This window comes from Pavona decussata, unplaced genomic scaffold, assembly GCF_977016875.1.
Source record: "Pavona decussata unplaced genomic scaffold, jaPavDecu1.1 SCAFFOLD_141, whole genome shotgun sequence".
Lineage (NCBI taxonomy): Eukaryota > Metazoa > Cnidaria > Anthozoa > Scleractinia > Agariciidae > Pavona > Pavona decussata.
This window is the reverse complement of record NW_028145554.1, coordinates 842,501-856,618: the sequence shown is the minus strand read 5'-3', so window position 1 is coordinate 856,618 and position 14,118 is coordinate 842,501. Positions and strand designations below refer to the sequence as shown.

The following is a 14,118-nucleotide window of genomic DNA, read 5'->3' as shown; positions in this document are numbered from 1 at the left end:
ATACGAGGCAGGAGACGGATAATTGTGCCTTTTGCTTGGGCAAGCACGCCCATGAACACTGTCCGAAAGTAGTTGATGTAAACAAACGTAAGGACATTCTATACGAATTCGCTAGATGTTTTAAGTGTTTGAGGAAAGGACATCGTGTGAGAGAGTGTAAATCTTTTGAACTGTGCAATAATTGTGGCCGAAATCACCACATTTCTGTACGTGATAACCCATCTAAGCCTGTAACTAATGCATTCGAAGTTGCGCCAGTTGCGAATCCAATTATCGCTAGTCCTAGTAGCTTGCACGTGGGTACAGGTGGGCGTGTAGCCTTACAAACAGCATGCGCTGCTGTTAGCGGGGGAGGAGAACCTAGGAAGGTTAGGGTTTGTTCGATGCAGGTAGTCGTCGCTCCTACGTGACCGACAGAGTGGCTCAGCACGCGCAGCTGAGAGTGATTCGCCAAGTTGGCTCGGGATTAGTACATTTGGACAAACCTCCCGAGATATGCAGCTTAGAGATGTCGTACACTTCTTCCAGAAAGGATACACAATCAGGGGCAAACCAGACGAGCCTGTTGCCGTGTAAACGGAATTAGGGTGGGTACTATCAGGTCCCATGAAGAGCTCGGAGAATGAGAGTGAAGTCCGTTCAGGGCAAGTTAATTTGATTCGGAGTTCTCGCGAAGAACGCTTAAATTTAGAAAGTGACGTCCATAAGCTGTGGGATATGGAAACGTTAGGCATCGTTTGTAAACTGCGTCATTTACAGGAATTATTTATTCCGTTAGATTGCCATGGAAGGAGGGCCACCTAGAACTCCCAAGCAACTACGCTACGAACTTGCGCCGCCTCAAGACCCAGATCGCTAGACTGAAAAAGGAACCGGAAGTGTTGATGGAGTATGCGTTGATAATTCAAGATCAACTAGAGGCTGGGATAATAGAGAGAGTGGTAGAGCTGGAGAAGGCGCCTAAAGTACACTACTTGCCACACCAAGCCGTAATTCGTAAGGAGTCAACAACCACGAAGGTGCGGGTTGTGTACGACGCGTCGTTGAGGGAAGGTAAGGTGTGTGTCGTCAAAAGAGTGGTTGGGACGATCCATTTCAAGGTGAAGTCAAGCGAGGTGTTGAAAGTTGGATCAAGAGTCTCCTAGATTTACGATACTAGAACCTCAGCTCATTTTCGACCTCACACCTGCCGAACTAATATCAAGCAATTTACTATACTCTATAGGGGGCCAAAAATATGCAATGCTTTGCCATTATCAATTACGTCTTCCCCTAGTCTATCCACCTTCAAAAGAAATCTTCTTGATTTCCTCAGTTAATTGCATGAAACGTCCGACTCTGTTATGTCTTTATAGTCTTACCACCGTATGTTAAAAAATCTAAATGCAATGTCTTTACTGGTCTTAAAGTCCTAACATATCTCCGAGGGGACCTCTCAGTATAAGCCCGGGGGTTTCTTGAGGTCTCCTCGCCACTTCTTACTCCTTCTTTTACTATTATTATTTACTCTAAACTTATGTACGATCCTAGCCTATTACTCATTGTAACTTTCTATGTTTGTATGTCGTGGTGAATAAATAAATAAATAAATAAGATTGTCAGACGATCACGATCCACCGATGTGTTTCGGATCATTTGCGCGAAGAAGTACTGCATTGTTCACTCCATGGCTTCGCGGACGCAAGCAAGAAAGCTTACTGTGCCGTTATTTACCTGGTGTACACAACCAGTACTGGGAGATACACAACAATGTTGACTTCGAAGACGAGAGTCGCTCCATTGAAGGAGTTGTCGATACCGAAGCTAGAGCTCATGTCGGCGCTGATGCTGGCGAGGCTTATGAGTAACGTGGAGACGGTGCTGTCTCATCAGGCTGGAGTGAAGCGGTCGAGACTGTGGCTGGACAGCATGACTGCCCTGCATTGGATTATGAACCGTGGGGATCTGAGTGAAAAGGGAGATTGGAGTCATTGGCCGGGTGAAGAAAACCCAGCTGACATTCGATCGAGGGGTGTGTCCGCGCTGAAGCTTAAGCAGAGCGAGTTGTGGTTCGTGACATTATTTCCGTGACATTGTTTCGTTCGTTGGTGACATTTATTGCGTCATGCTGCAGTAGACTGGGACGTGTGGTCCCGGATGAACATGTGAACGGACGTGAGCAGAAGTCTTTGACGGTGTTTTATGGTGAAGTTTAGATTGAGTTCTTACGGTTTACGGGTTATTTTCAGGGATATTCTCACGGACTATCAAAGGTTTTAAAGGACACTAGGACACAGATGTAAGTTAGAGATTTTCAGCATTAGCATGCAGTTCCTTTCGCTTGTATTTCATCGCTAATGCATATTTGTAATTGTAGTCTTCGTTTCCTAGTTTTCGTTATCGCTTCAGTACGCTTCAGTACGCTTTGGTACGCTTTGGAACGTATTGGAACGCTCACAATGCTACGGATATCTCGGATTTACGGCGAAAACTGTTCTGCAGTGAAGTCAAGGAGAATACGAAGGATGCGTTAGCGTGCAAGCGAAGTCTGTAATTAAAGAGGAGTTTATTTCATCCCTGTTTGTCGCAGTTACTAATCTATCGATCGTTTTAGAGTTTCTGTGCCGACAATGGTGGCATGGTCTAATGTGGTTAAAGGAGTGAGAAGTTGGTTGGCCAACAGTAAAAGCGATTCAACCCACGACTGAGAGTAGTGAGGAAGAACGTAAAGCCGCAGTTTTGGCAGTACAAGTTGACACGCCTCCCGGTTTAGACAGAGTTGTACAGATTGACAGGTACAGTTGTATAAGAAAGCGTTTGAGAGTGACAGCGTGGATTAAACGGCTTTTTTTAACGTTCAGAAGAAGATGAAAGAAGAAAGAAAGCGAGAAGCCCTCACATTACAAGAGTTAACAGAGGTGGAAAATGACTGCATTAAAGTGGCACAGAAAGAGTTGAAACGGGACGACAATTACATTTGGACTGTCGGAGGATTGCAATGGTGTACTTTGATTTGTTTGTTTGGAGTACTCAGATTTGCTACAAGATGCGAAAGAGCCGATAATTTTGCCTAAAGACCATCGCCTGACGTACCTGCAGATTCAACAGAGCCACAAGAGAGTCTTGCATAGCGGAGTGAGAGGCAAGCTGGCGGAATTGCGCTCGAGATTCTGGGTACCAAAAGGTAGGCAATTGGTGAAGAAGGTGCTCAGTCAGTGCGTTGTATGCAAGAAATTGGAAGGAACGTCGTTTGCGCAGCCACCGGTTTCTAGCTTACCGGAATTTAGGGTGAGACCGTCCCCTCCGTTTTCTAAGGTTGGCGTGGATTTCGCAGGGCCATTGTACGTCAAGACTAGAGGTAAACAGATGAGAAAGGTATACATCGCCCTGTTTTCGTGTTGTGTGACTTAGAGCTTTGTATTTGGATAGTGGATCTGGTGGAGGATCTTTCAGCGGAACTGGAGAACAGACGAATTGAGTGGCGTTTCAACCTATAGAGGGCCCCATGGTGGGGTAGATTTTTTGAGCGAATGGTTGGGAGCGTTAAAAGGTGTCTTCATAAGGTAATCGGCAATGCCAGGTTAACTTTCGATGAGTTGCTGACGATACTTGTGGAAGTTTAAGGCACTCTGAATGCTAGACCGCTAACGTACGAGTATAACAACCCCGAAGGGGGAAGTTTTAACTCCCGCACTCTTGATCTACGGAAAAAGACTTCAGTCATTGTCACTGAAGAAGAAGACAAGAGTGAGAGCACTTGTGCAAGGAGATACAAATATCTGAACCAGAAGTTGCAACATTTTCGGAAGAGATGGCAGCGAGAGTATTTGACAGATCTACGAGAGAACCACAGAATGCGAGGTTCTTCCAACCGAAAGTCGCCTAAGGTAGGAGATTTAGTTACAGTTTATAATGAAGGCTCAAAGAGAGGTAGTTGGAAGCTAGCAGTTGTAGAAAAGCTCATTACAGGAAAGGACGAAGAGGTAAGAGGAGCGATTGTGAGAGCGATCACAAAGGGGAAACAGGTCCGCATGAGCAGGCCTGTACAAAGGCTATTCCCCTTAGAAGTCCGTGTAGCATCACTGGAAGACACACCGAGAGTGAATGAGGGAGGTGCTGCAGAAACAAGGCGGGACAGACCTCGCCGAGCTGCCGCGCTAGATGCTGCCTGGAGGACGAAGGGAATGCTACTGAGTTCTGAGCATGACTTAACAAAGCTGTTCATCCTTGACTCAAAAGTGAGTCAAGAGTGGGGGGACTGTTGGAAACCCGATATTAGCGACAATGAAATCTAGGGAATGTGTACTGTAAACTTGATCGACATGTGAATGATTTTGACCGGAATCAAATAATAAGCTGGAAGGATTTGTACGACTGAGTATTGAAGGAGCTTGTGACTGTCAGTGTTTATTAAAGATCGTATAACAGTCATCTCGAGTGGAGTGGAATATTTTGTACATCAAACATGCGCAAATTAAATTCGACCGTATTGATTTCGAAGGATAATACCACGCCACAATTTGTCAACGGAACGACGACTTTAATGGAATTAAATTCGTCTGAATTTAATTCGACCGTAGCGCGACGTATAAACTATGCCTTAGATAGGTTTTCTAGTGTAATTTTAGTTACCTTTTCCTCGCGGTCCGGTGCAACTGCATCTGGGGAATACGTTTTCACATGTTTTGGCCACTTCTAAAGGGTGAATTTTTAGTGGTTTTTCGTATCTGGCGTGGCACAATTCTTAACTTTTGAACTATTACATGTATATGTTATATTTCAAGTGGAATTTGCGATAATTCAGTTGATGCTGTTACATTCTTCAGATGGCTGGCTGACTTGAATGACTCAAGTTGAATGTCTGGAGTTAGCGAAGTGAGAATCGTTTTATTGGCGCGCGTCTCGATACAAGCGAACATTATGTTATAGATATCACGATACACCAGGTAGGAAAATTGTGACAAATCCAACCAAAGAGACTAAGGGGTTTTCCCTTTAAAAAGGCAAGTTTTCTATTTACTTGCGTTCTTCTTCCCCTGCCAAAAAAGCGTCTATAGACAAGTATTTTCTGCTTCCTCCACTTTCACCAGCCAATGGGTTGTTGCTGTCTCTTTATCTTCATAGTCGACATTGTGTCGATCTTTGTCCCTCCATGTTTGCCAAATAAATTAATCTGTTTACATTTATCCCTGTGTTTTTCAGTTAAGCATTCATTTACATTCAAATCCCCCGGTAAATACGTGACACGATTTAGCCAATGTTTTATGCATCGCGCTCTTCGTCATTTTAAGTTTACTGAATATTAGATCATGATCATCATAATCATAAACCCATCACACCTCTTCGCAGGTGCATAGGGCAGCTACACAGTTCTTCCATTTGGCCCAGTTTTTTGCCGGAGTCCAAGCTTAAGCCCACGATGATCCCATCTTATCCAGGTCTTCCACAACGGTTTGCTTCCATGTTTTTCTTGGCCTGCCCCTTTTTCGTCTGCCTTTCGGTGTCCAGATCATAACCTGTCGAGCATCTGTTCTGTTCTTGGTCATTCTGGATAGATGACCAAACCATAGGTGTCGTTTCTTCGTCAGAAGACAAGCCGTCTTATGCTGTTTAGTTCGGTTTCAAATCTCTTTGTTGGAAATTCTGTCATACCACCCCGCAGATTCTTCTCAAGCACTGACTGTTGAACAAATCCAATTTGTTACCAATATTAGATGAGATAGGTTAATTGGCACATGACCCGATATGAATTACCATTTAGAGAAAACCTATTAAACCAGGGAATTAAATGTACATTTTGTTCACCTTCAGCTGGTTTGTGAAAGGTTAATTACCTCCACCCTGCAAGACTGTACAAGTCTTCCTGTTTTTAGCATGTTTTTGAAGACAATTCTGTACTTCGGGAGTCGCCACGCGTAAAGGAAAGGATTCAACAAGGATTTTAATGCAAAAATGTAGTAAAATATCGCAAAAAGGTACATCTCTACAGATCTGTGTTCATCGCAGGTCGGACAAGCACCGATGACTTGATAAAGAATAAACCAGGGCGAGACGCATACAAGAAACAGACCCAAAGCCACCAGAACTGCTTTGGTCATGTTCCGCTCTCTTTTGTACGCATTCAGGACTATTCGCCCTGACTCATCCAAGCTGCTTGCACTTTTTCGATATTTCCTCACTGCATAGTAAAGACTGAAGTACAAAACCACGCTGACAATTGAAGGCAGTATTGTGTGTACACCAGATATGATATTTATGATTACCATAGAGCGGTTAAGTTCCCGTAATACCGTGCGATAAGCCATGTATACACAACTATAGGACCAGATTATCAAACTCCATACCAACACCCTTTTCTTTGTGACGATCGAATTGTGGTGAAGGGGCCAAGCGACGGCCACAAATCGGTCAAACGACAAGGCGACCACGTGAAAAACAGACGCAACAAGGAACAAAGAACTCACTGCCTCTATAACGTGTACCGCTGTGGTCGAAAACGTCAAAATCCACCAGCTGCATAGGGGGTCGTGGATAAGGCCCACAAAGAAATCAGCCATTGCCTGACTGGCGATCAACAAATTCGACGGCCTTCTTTGTAAGTTACGGTAGGGGTCTTTCCACACGGCAAAAACTACCATGGCGTTCGCAAGCAAAGTGGCTAACGCCGTAATGGCAACTACCACCGCCCACACATACTTTAAATCGAAGTCTCCTTCTTTCCATAGTTGGTTCATTCGAGCATCAGGGTCGCTTTGCATTTTGAAATCAGAGCAATCTGCTTGGTTCTGCTTGCGTCTCATTCACATTTCCCTTTTCAATTTGAAACTATTTGCCAAAAAAGGCAAACATCCTATTCAATATTTCACACAATCTGGAAACTAAGCGACAGCTGTGTTGAATTTACCTTATTCATTAATTTCTAACGTCAAAAGCCTGTCAAAAAATTGCTATTGGGTTATTAAAATACATGAAATTTTGCTTGTTTCATTATCAGTGAAATAACAAATAGATTCGTTTTCACCAATATAAAAAAAACATTATTTTTCTATCGAATCAAACAACATTGAAAATGCAATATTTTTCTAATAATGAATGTTTCCCTCATTATTTCTGGGAAACAAGAAAACTATCAAGATAACAGGCAGTCAGAAACACATCCGGCAGCTGTGTTGTTTTAGTTTCCTCGCAACTTTTTAACACCAAAGTGGCACGAATACGGAAAAGAGGTTTTAACCTAAGTGATTCTGAATTCCAATTTAGTGCTTATTTCTCGAAAAGGCTCCGGTATTTTCCGATGAAACGATTTCGGGTTTTAGAGTGTACCACATTCGCTATAGTTCAGCTTCTCTTGATACTCCCATTATGATGCAGTTTCAAAAAAGGAAAAGAACAAGTTATAAAACTAGAATGACTTGTATTCTGGCCTGTCACTCCACCAATAAAATCGAGGAACAAGGACGTCAGTTTCCAATTATGAAAAACAAAAGAAGAAAGACTCAAGGCGGTCAATAAGTATATCAATAACGATTTGACAAATGAATTCAAAAAGTACAAAATCGTGTGTACAAAGAGAAAATTATGGGATGAAACAATCAAGCATCGCTCCACACACGATGACAAGCCTAGGTGTCGCAATACAACTATCACTGACAAAAAAACAAAAAAAAGAATAAACAAATAAATTCAACAATAAGTACAAAATCTTTGTACAAAAGAAAAATTGGGGGAAGAGCTAATCTAGCATCGCTCTACCCACGGTAGCAAACCTTCGTGTCGCAATACAATTACGATTTGAGAAATTAGAATAAATAACAAGCGGCGAAATGAGAGATGCACTTGCAGTTTTTAACGTTACGAATTTTCCTCCCGTCGACGGTTTTGATCGAACGTTTTCATCTCCTGTACATCTTGGTATGCCCCTACGAAAAACCCCGAGAAACGCGGAAAAGCTAAGATAAATTAAATTGCACAATCTTTTCCGTTAGGTCTATGACCCAAGAAAAACCGGAAACCCTTGCAAATTTCTGACTTTGATGGTTAGCTTGAGTTGGCTCTTGCCAAGAAAGCTTGGTAAGCCTGCGGAATGCCTGGTTTTTAATCGTTGAACACTCCATGAAAACCTGAAAAATTTGACGTTCCTGGCTTTTAATTGTCGACTTTTATCAGGAAAGATTGGTAAGCCAGCTAGAGTGCATTCCAGCCAGCAAGCTTGGTTCTTGAAATCGTTGAACTATCCATGAAAACCTGGAAAGGCTGGGAATTTGAAAATCTTGAAAATCCAAGAAAATACCTCTGCAACTAATTGCCCATCAAAAGGCTATCATGCATTTTTGCAATTCAAAATAATTCCTACCTTGGGAAGCTATAGAGTTAGGTACAGTGTAAACGAAGAAAACATTCCCAGCCCGAGCTTTGGGGAAATTGTCGCGAAACCCTTGACAGCGTAGAGAAGCGATGAGAAATTATATTGAAAACATAATGAAGAGGTTAACATGGGTGACCCGTGAGGAAACCAACTTGACTGGAAGTGATTTGTGACTTCAGTCAAACCTCCCTTTGCGACCACCTCTCGTAAGCGACAACCTCTCTCAAGCGACCAGTTTTCTAAAATACCAAAAGTTTTCAAGCCAAATCACTATAGCTGGAACCTCTCGTAAGCGACCACAACAACAATTTTATTCTACCCCCAACCGAGCACTACAGCTGAAATGACATAAAACGTACAATGAAATAGAAAAAGGGGTATTGGCTTCCTGAACGTAACTTGAGAGTAAGTAAAGTAATAATAGATTCAAGTTGAAGCTATAATGAAACTTACCCCGTTCACCATATTGGGTTACTAGATTATAAGGGACAACCCATTAAGGGTTTTGATCTTGAAATTCGAAGTTAAGGACGGTGCCTACTAATACGGAAGTATTTTTGTGCGGCTTATGACTATGCGGGAAAAACAGATCTTAGCAAGGCCTCTTAAAATCCAAAAAGAAAATTGGGGGTAACCATGCATTTTTCAGAGATAATTAAGCAATAATATCTCTAAAAAGCGCCAAAATATAAAGCAATGTATGGGATTTTTTCCCTAAATTGAAGTTTAATTATCTCTGAAAAATGCACGGTTACCCCTAATTTTCCTTTGAGATACCAAAAGCACTTGCTAAGTTCTGCTTTCTCCGTATAAAATTATCCCTGTATTAGTAGGCACCACCCATAGGAAACCCGAGTATCTCGAGATGCGCAGAACGTATGCGCAGTAACAATAGTAGGCACCATCCTCGTTCCCAGAGTCTACGATCTTTTGGTCAGCGGTTGGATCGTAGGCCCTGGTAACAGCCGTTACCGGATGTCGTGAATTTCACGACATCCGGTAGCGCACGCTCAGTGTGATAAATTACCATTGCGCTTGCTCAGTATTATTATTGCTCAGTACTGCTCAGTATTTCCTCAGTATTAGGAAGTAAAGACAAATGCGCAGAAGCGTAGCATTTTTCACCTTATAGCGCATCAGGTTTTCGACAGCCAATGAAAAAAAAGATATTTTTGAATGGACCCAGAGCCACTCGTTCATTAATTAAAAAAAAAACGTTGGGGCTCTGGGGACGAGAATGAGTAGGCGCCGTCTTTAAAATATTCTTGTCGCTACTAAAAATTATTTGGACTATTAGATGGGTTTGAATGAGAATTGGCGCATGGGGTAAGTCTCTGCATGGTTAATTAAAGGCAATGGTTATGAAACCTGACAAACTTCTTTGTTCTATGTTTTTGTTTGCCTTTTTGGCCTTGACCCTGCACAAACAACAATACAATTTGGAATGTGTTGGAACAACTGAGCAATCGAAACGTATTTTTTAAGATATTCAACTGTCGTGTGAACGTTAAAATAAAGGATTGTGCAGGGTCGCGGCCCTTCCAACATAAATTGCAGTGCCATTGTTTTCATGACAAGGTTTCCTAACCAGTCCCTCAATTAACTATGGTCTCTGCAGTTACCATATGCTAATGCGGAAAAATTAGGCCCCGTATGGTCTGACCTCTCGTATGCAACCAGCTCCCGTAAGCGACCACCGAGTGTTGACATTTTGGGTGGTCGCTTACGGGAGGTTCGACTGTATTTACACTCAGTTGCAAAAACGTTGACACCTAAAAAGCATAAACCGCGAACGATGAGACCCAAGGGCTTTATGGTTATAAGTACTAAATTTATTTGCATAATATTCTATTCTCGTGCGACGGTTGATAACCAAAATTAGTTCCACTTGGTGAATGAAGGAAACTGTCCAAGCTTTTCTTAAAGTGTGCAAGTTGGCCAACAAGGGCCAATTTTTAAACTTTACCCACAAGTCCGTTGGGTCTCATCGTTCATGGTTTATGCTTTTTAGGTGTCAACGTTTTTGCAATTGAGTGTAGATAACCTACGATAAATTCAAAGATGTGAATTAGAAGTCAAATGCAATCTGTCTAAATAGAATTGAAACTCAAGGAGTACACGTTTTTTCGATACTTAAAAAGAGAAGGTACAGTTTGAGACGGATATTGGGGATTCATATAGCGTGAATCTGAAGGAGGCATCAGCTGTTGATGAAACCCTACATTTACTGTCCATATAGTTTATTTACATAGTCATTTCTGGTGCTAACACCTACATTATCGTCTCATTGGCGAGATCGTAAAGTTGTACATATTTTACACTCGGTGAATACGAGCCCTGAGAACCACACTACTAAACTATACATCTTCCATTCATACATCTACTACATTGCGATACTTGAAATCCCACTAGTACCAACAATGGCAAAGCAGACAAGAATTAATTATTACTACAAGTGTTACCATACCCTTGAACCCAAATAGTTTGGAGAGGAATACCGTAGTGTTCTGTCTCACGTACTTCTTGGGAGCTCCGGTCTCTTTATTAACTGTAGGTACGGTGTCCAAAGGGTTACCGCAGTCGCAAAACGTTTGTTCCATTCAAAATATGCGAGCCCATAATTGTTCTTCAACCTCACCGCTTTTTAATCAAGAAGTTCCACTATAAAAGGGCAATCCCTTCCTTTTCAAACCCTGGTGGGTGTGAAATGCAAATTTTGACACTGTTCAGCCGTGGCACGTTGTTGACTCAAGCGTTCTTTGAAAAAATATGCCTCAAAATTTCATAATATCACCACAGCAATACAAGCCATCGGTTTTTAATTCGGTTAACAGGGTTTATTCCGAAACTTAAGCCAATTTTATCAGTAAGGAATGTTGAAAACGACGCACATTGCTTTTCATTTGTTTGCGCCCGGATGGTTGATGGACAATTGAAGGTGTGAATGGCTAGGCCAGGCCCATTTGATATGGGAATTTCCTGTTTAAACAAGACCAGGAGGAATCCAGGCTCTGGTAACTAATGCCCCATTCACACCAAGGCTTAAACACGTTTAAAAGCTGTTCAGTTAAACACAGTTTCAAATTGTTTCCTTCATGAAACTGGTTTTGGATTTTTGTCGACTACAGGTTTAGCACAAATGAAAGCATACGTTGAAGTTTACTTGAATCTTATGTCAAAGCTAATGGTTCAGCTTTCTGTTACCAATTTTCATTTTTGTTAAACCTGGTTTAATTAAACATGTTTTGTTGGTGTGAATTGGGTCTAAGACTAAAGATAAACCAAGTTACCATTTATCTTATCCAAAAATACTTTCGAGGCTAATTATAGTTACGTTTTCAAATAATTGAAGCCAAACTTTGAACAAAAATCCACATTTGTAGGCCATAAAAATAAATTCTGAGTTGAAGGTATCAGGCTTAATTCCGGGCAATTTAAAATATCGTTAAACAAGGGCTCCCAATACACATTAGATAACCTCTCAGCATGGTTAAAGTGTACCAAGAGCACTGAAATATTATATGTGCGGAGTACGATGAACAGTCAGATTACGTATTTTGTTTTCTATTTACACAGTGAACATTTATATGTAATCCCCACCACTCTTAAGCACCATAAAATACGTTGTTCATGTACATGTATAAGCGAAATAGTTGTGACCATTTTGTAATTTAAGTTCTTACAAATTAAAAAAATAGACAACTCTTCACGTCTTTTAATTCTCTGATCAAAAGCAATGTTCTCCACACTGTTGACAAACATCGCACCTCATATCCCTAAGGAGAATATGAATTAAAAGTGTTCCAGTCCATGACCTGTAGAGTCTCCTGACCAATGACCACCACCATGGGAGTTAAAGGCTTGGTCCAAATAAATACTGTTTACAACGCCAAGCCACCTCCCTCTCCCATATGATAATAATTACAACTCTTGTCCGCAAGTGAAGTGATTTGGCTTCAATAGAAGGCAGCCGTGGTCGAATGTCTCTCATAAAGTTCATCCTGGCAACCGGCACAAAGCCGCTGTCGCCTTTCAATCGGGACGCCTCGGCAACGTTCGCACACCGCTCGATCGGTAATAATCCGTGCCGGCGCCTGCCGAGCATCGCGACTGTTTGATGTGAAAAAATCGTCAAGCGATCTTGGATACGAAGGCTTGGATAACGACGAGGTTGAGAAACTCTTCAGATGTTCCCGCTGGTGCATTGCATTATATGGAGGAGCGGGTACATAATTGGGTGGCCGCATTCCATGACCATCCACTGAACGTGCCGGGGATGGAGACCGGTCACGTGCTGACGAATGAGAACTCAACGCAGAATTGCCTGCATAATATACCTTGGGTCTGGTGATGATAGGAGTCAAAGTCGGCGGGTTTCGAGTTTCACTGCTTCTATAAACAGTAGGATCATAAGAACCTGTGGATACCTGAGTTCTTGAGTTTGACGGGTTTGATTGCTGTGGCGAGTTTGACTGGTTTGACTGGTGTGACGAGTTTGACTGGTTTGATGGTGAGATATAAATCGAACTCGAGAAACGTCTCGTCACCGTCGGAGGTCGTGAGTGCCGGTTTTCGGGAATCTTCTCACCCACAGTAATAACCGTCGTGCGGTCTTCACTTGGCTTTGGAGTTGATGTGCCAATATTTAAGTTCTGCATCCTGGCGGCAATCTCATTCTCACGATCATAATGTGCCGGACTATAACACATTGAGTCAGGTTTGATTTGCTGCGTGCAAACCCCTGGCACTTCCCTAGTGGGGCCAGATCTGTCCTGTTGACCTTTACTAACGTAATGACCACTTGAATAGACAGTGGGCTTCGGTTTTACTTTCAGGGGTAGGGTAGAAGCAGCATAAGGTTCCTCCCAGAAATTGTTCCCTTGAGCTCCGTGATTAGAGGAGGACACAGGTACCTCTACTACCCTATGCATGCCAACTTGAGGGACGTGGCGCTCTCTGACGGGGCGGTCTCTCCGTTGAAGGGATGTCTGTTGAAAGAAGTGCAATTCATTAAACGCAATCGCGATTGGAGCTGGGGATCGTAACCACATTCTGCTTTGAAAAATTAAACGGGTTTAGGCAGAACTATGAAGGTGCTGCGACCTTGTGCCTCACTAGGGGCGATGATGTTGAGTGAGTGATTGAAGGTGTTGAACTTTCTCAAATATATTTTAGTTATTATGTGTGTAAGAATGGAATTACACTCGGGGATGTGCATTAGTTAATCTCCAGACTGAGGTACCAACTGGTCTAGCAGCGGAAAGATGTTTCGCTTGGGACTCATCAGCACTGCGTAAAGCATAGAGGGTAATAGCTGGAAGATCTATTTCTCCCACCTGAATGATCCAACACAAGTGGTACGCATAGTGAATCTCTGAAAACAGGCGCACCAGTAGGTAAGTTATTTTAACCAACCGAAAACACCTCACAACATACGCCGTCCAGGAACGGGCAAAATGTAATAATGTTTAACTACCTCAAGGTATAAAATGCTCTATATGTTTGCTTGCTCCAAGACGGCGTATGTTTTGAGGTATTTTTCGGTTAGTTAAAATAACCTACACTCAATCTACAGCCCCATTCACACCAATAAACATGTTTAATTAAGCCAGGTTTAACAAAATGAAAATTGATAACAGAAAGCTGAACCATTGGTTTTGACATAGGATTCAAGTAAACTTTAACTTATGCTTTCATTTGTGCTAAATCTGTAGTCGACAAAAATCCGAAAGCAATTTTTATGAAGGAAACAATTTTAAACTGTGTTTAATTAA

General features: G+C 42.1%; 2 protein-coding genes across 2 annotated transcripts in view; both read right to left on the bottom strand.

The window, feature by feature from the left end:
- Positions 1–3,527: 3,527 nt before the first annotated feature.
- On the bottom strand, positions 3,528–6,777 carry LOC146466741 (adenosine receptor A2a-like). The gene has a single exon (XM_085126868.1). It carries the CDS (start codon positions 6,735–6,737, stop codon positions 5,787–5,789), a length of 951 nt encoding a protein of 316 aa, XP_084982994.1. The 5' UTR covers positions 6,738–6,777; the 3' UTR covers positions 3,528–5,786.
- A 3,772-nt stretch (positions 6,778–10,549) lies between these two features.
- Positions 10,550–14,118, bottom strand: part of LOC146466740 (uncharacterized) — a 23,327-nt gene continuing 19,758 nt past the window's right edge. Inside the window, exon 15 of the mRNA XM_085126833.1 lies at positions 10,550–13,332. Coding sequence (XP_084982959.1) covers positions 12,301–13,332 — 1,032 coding nt within the window. The 3' untranslated portion in view covers positions 10,550–12,300. The remainder of the gene's footprint in view (positions 13,333–14,118) is intronic.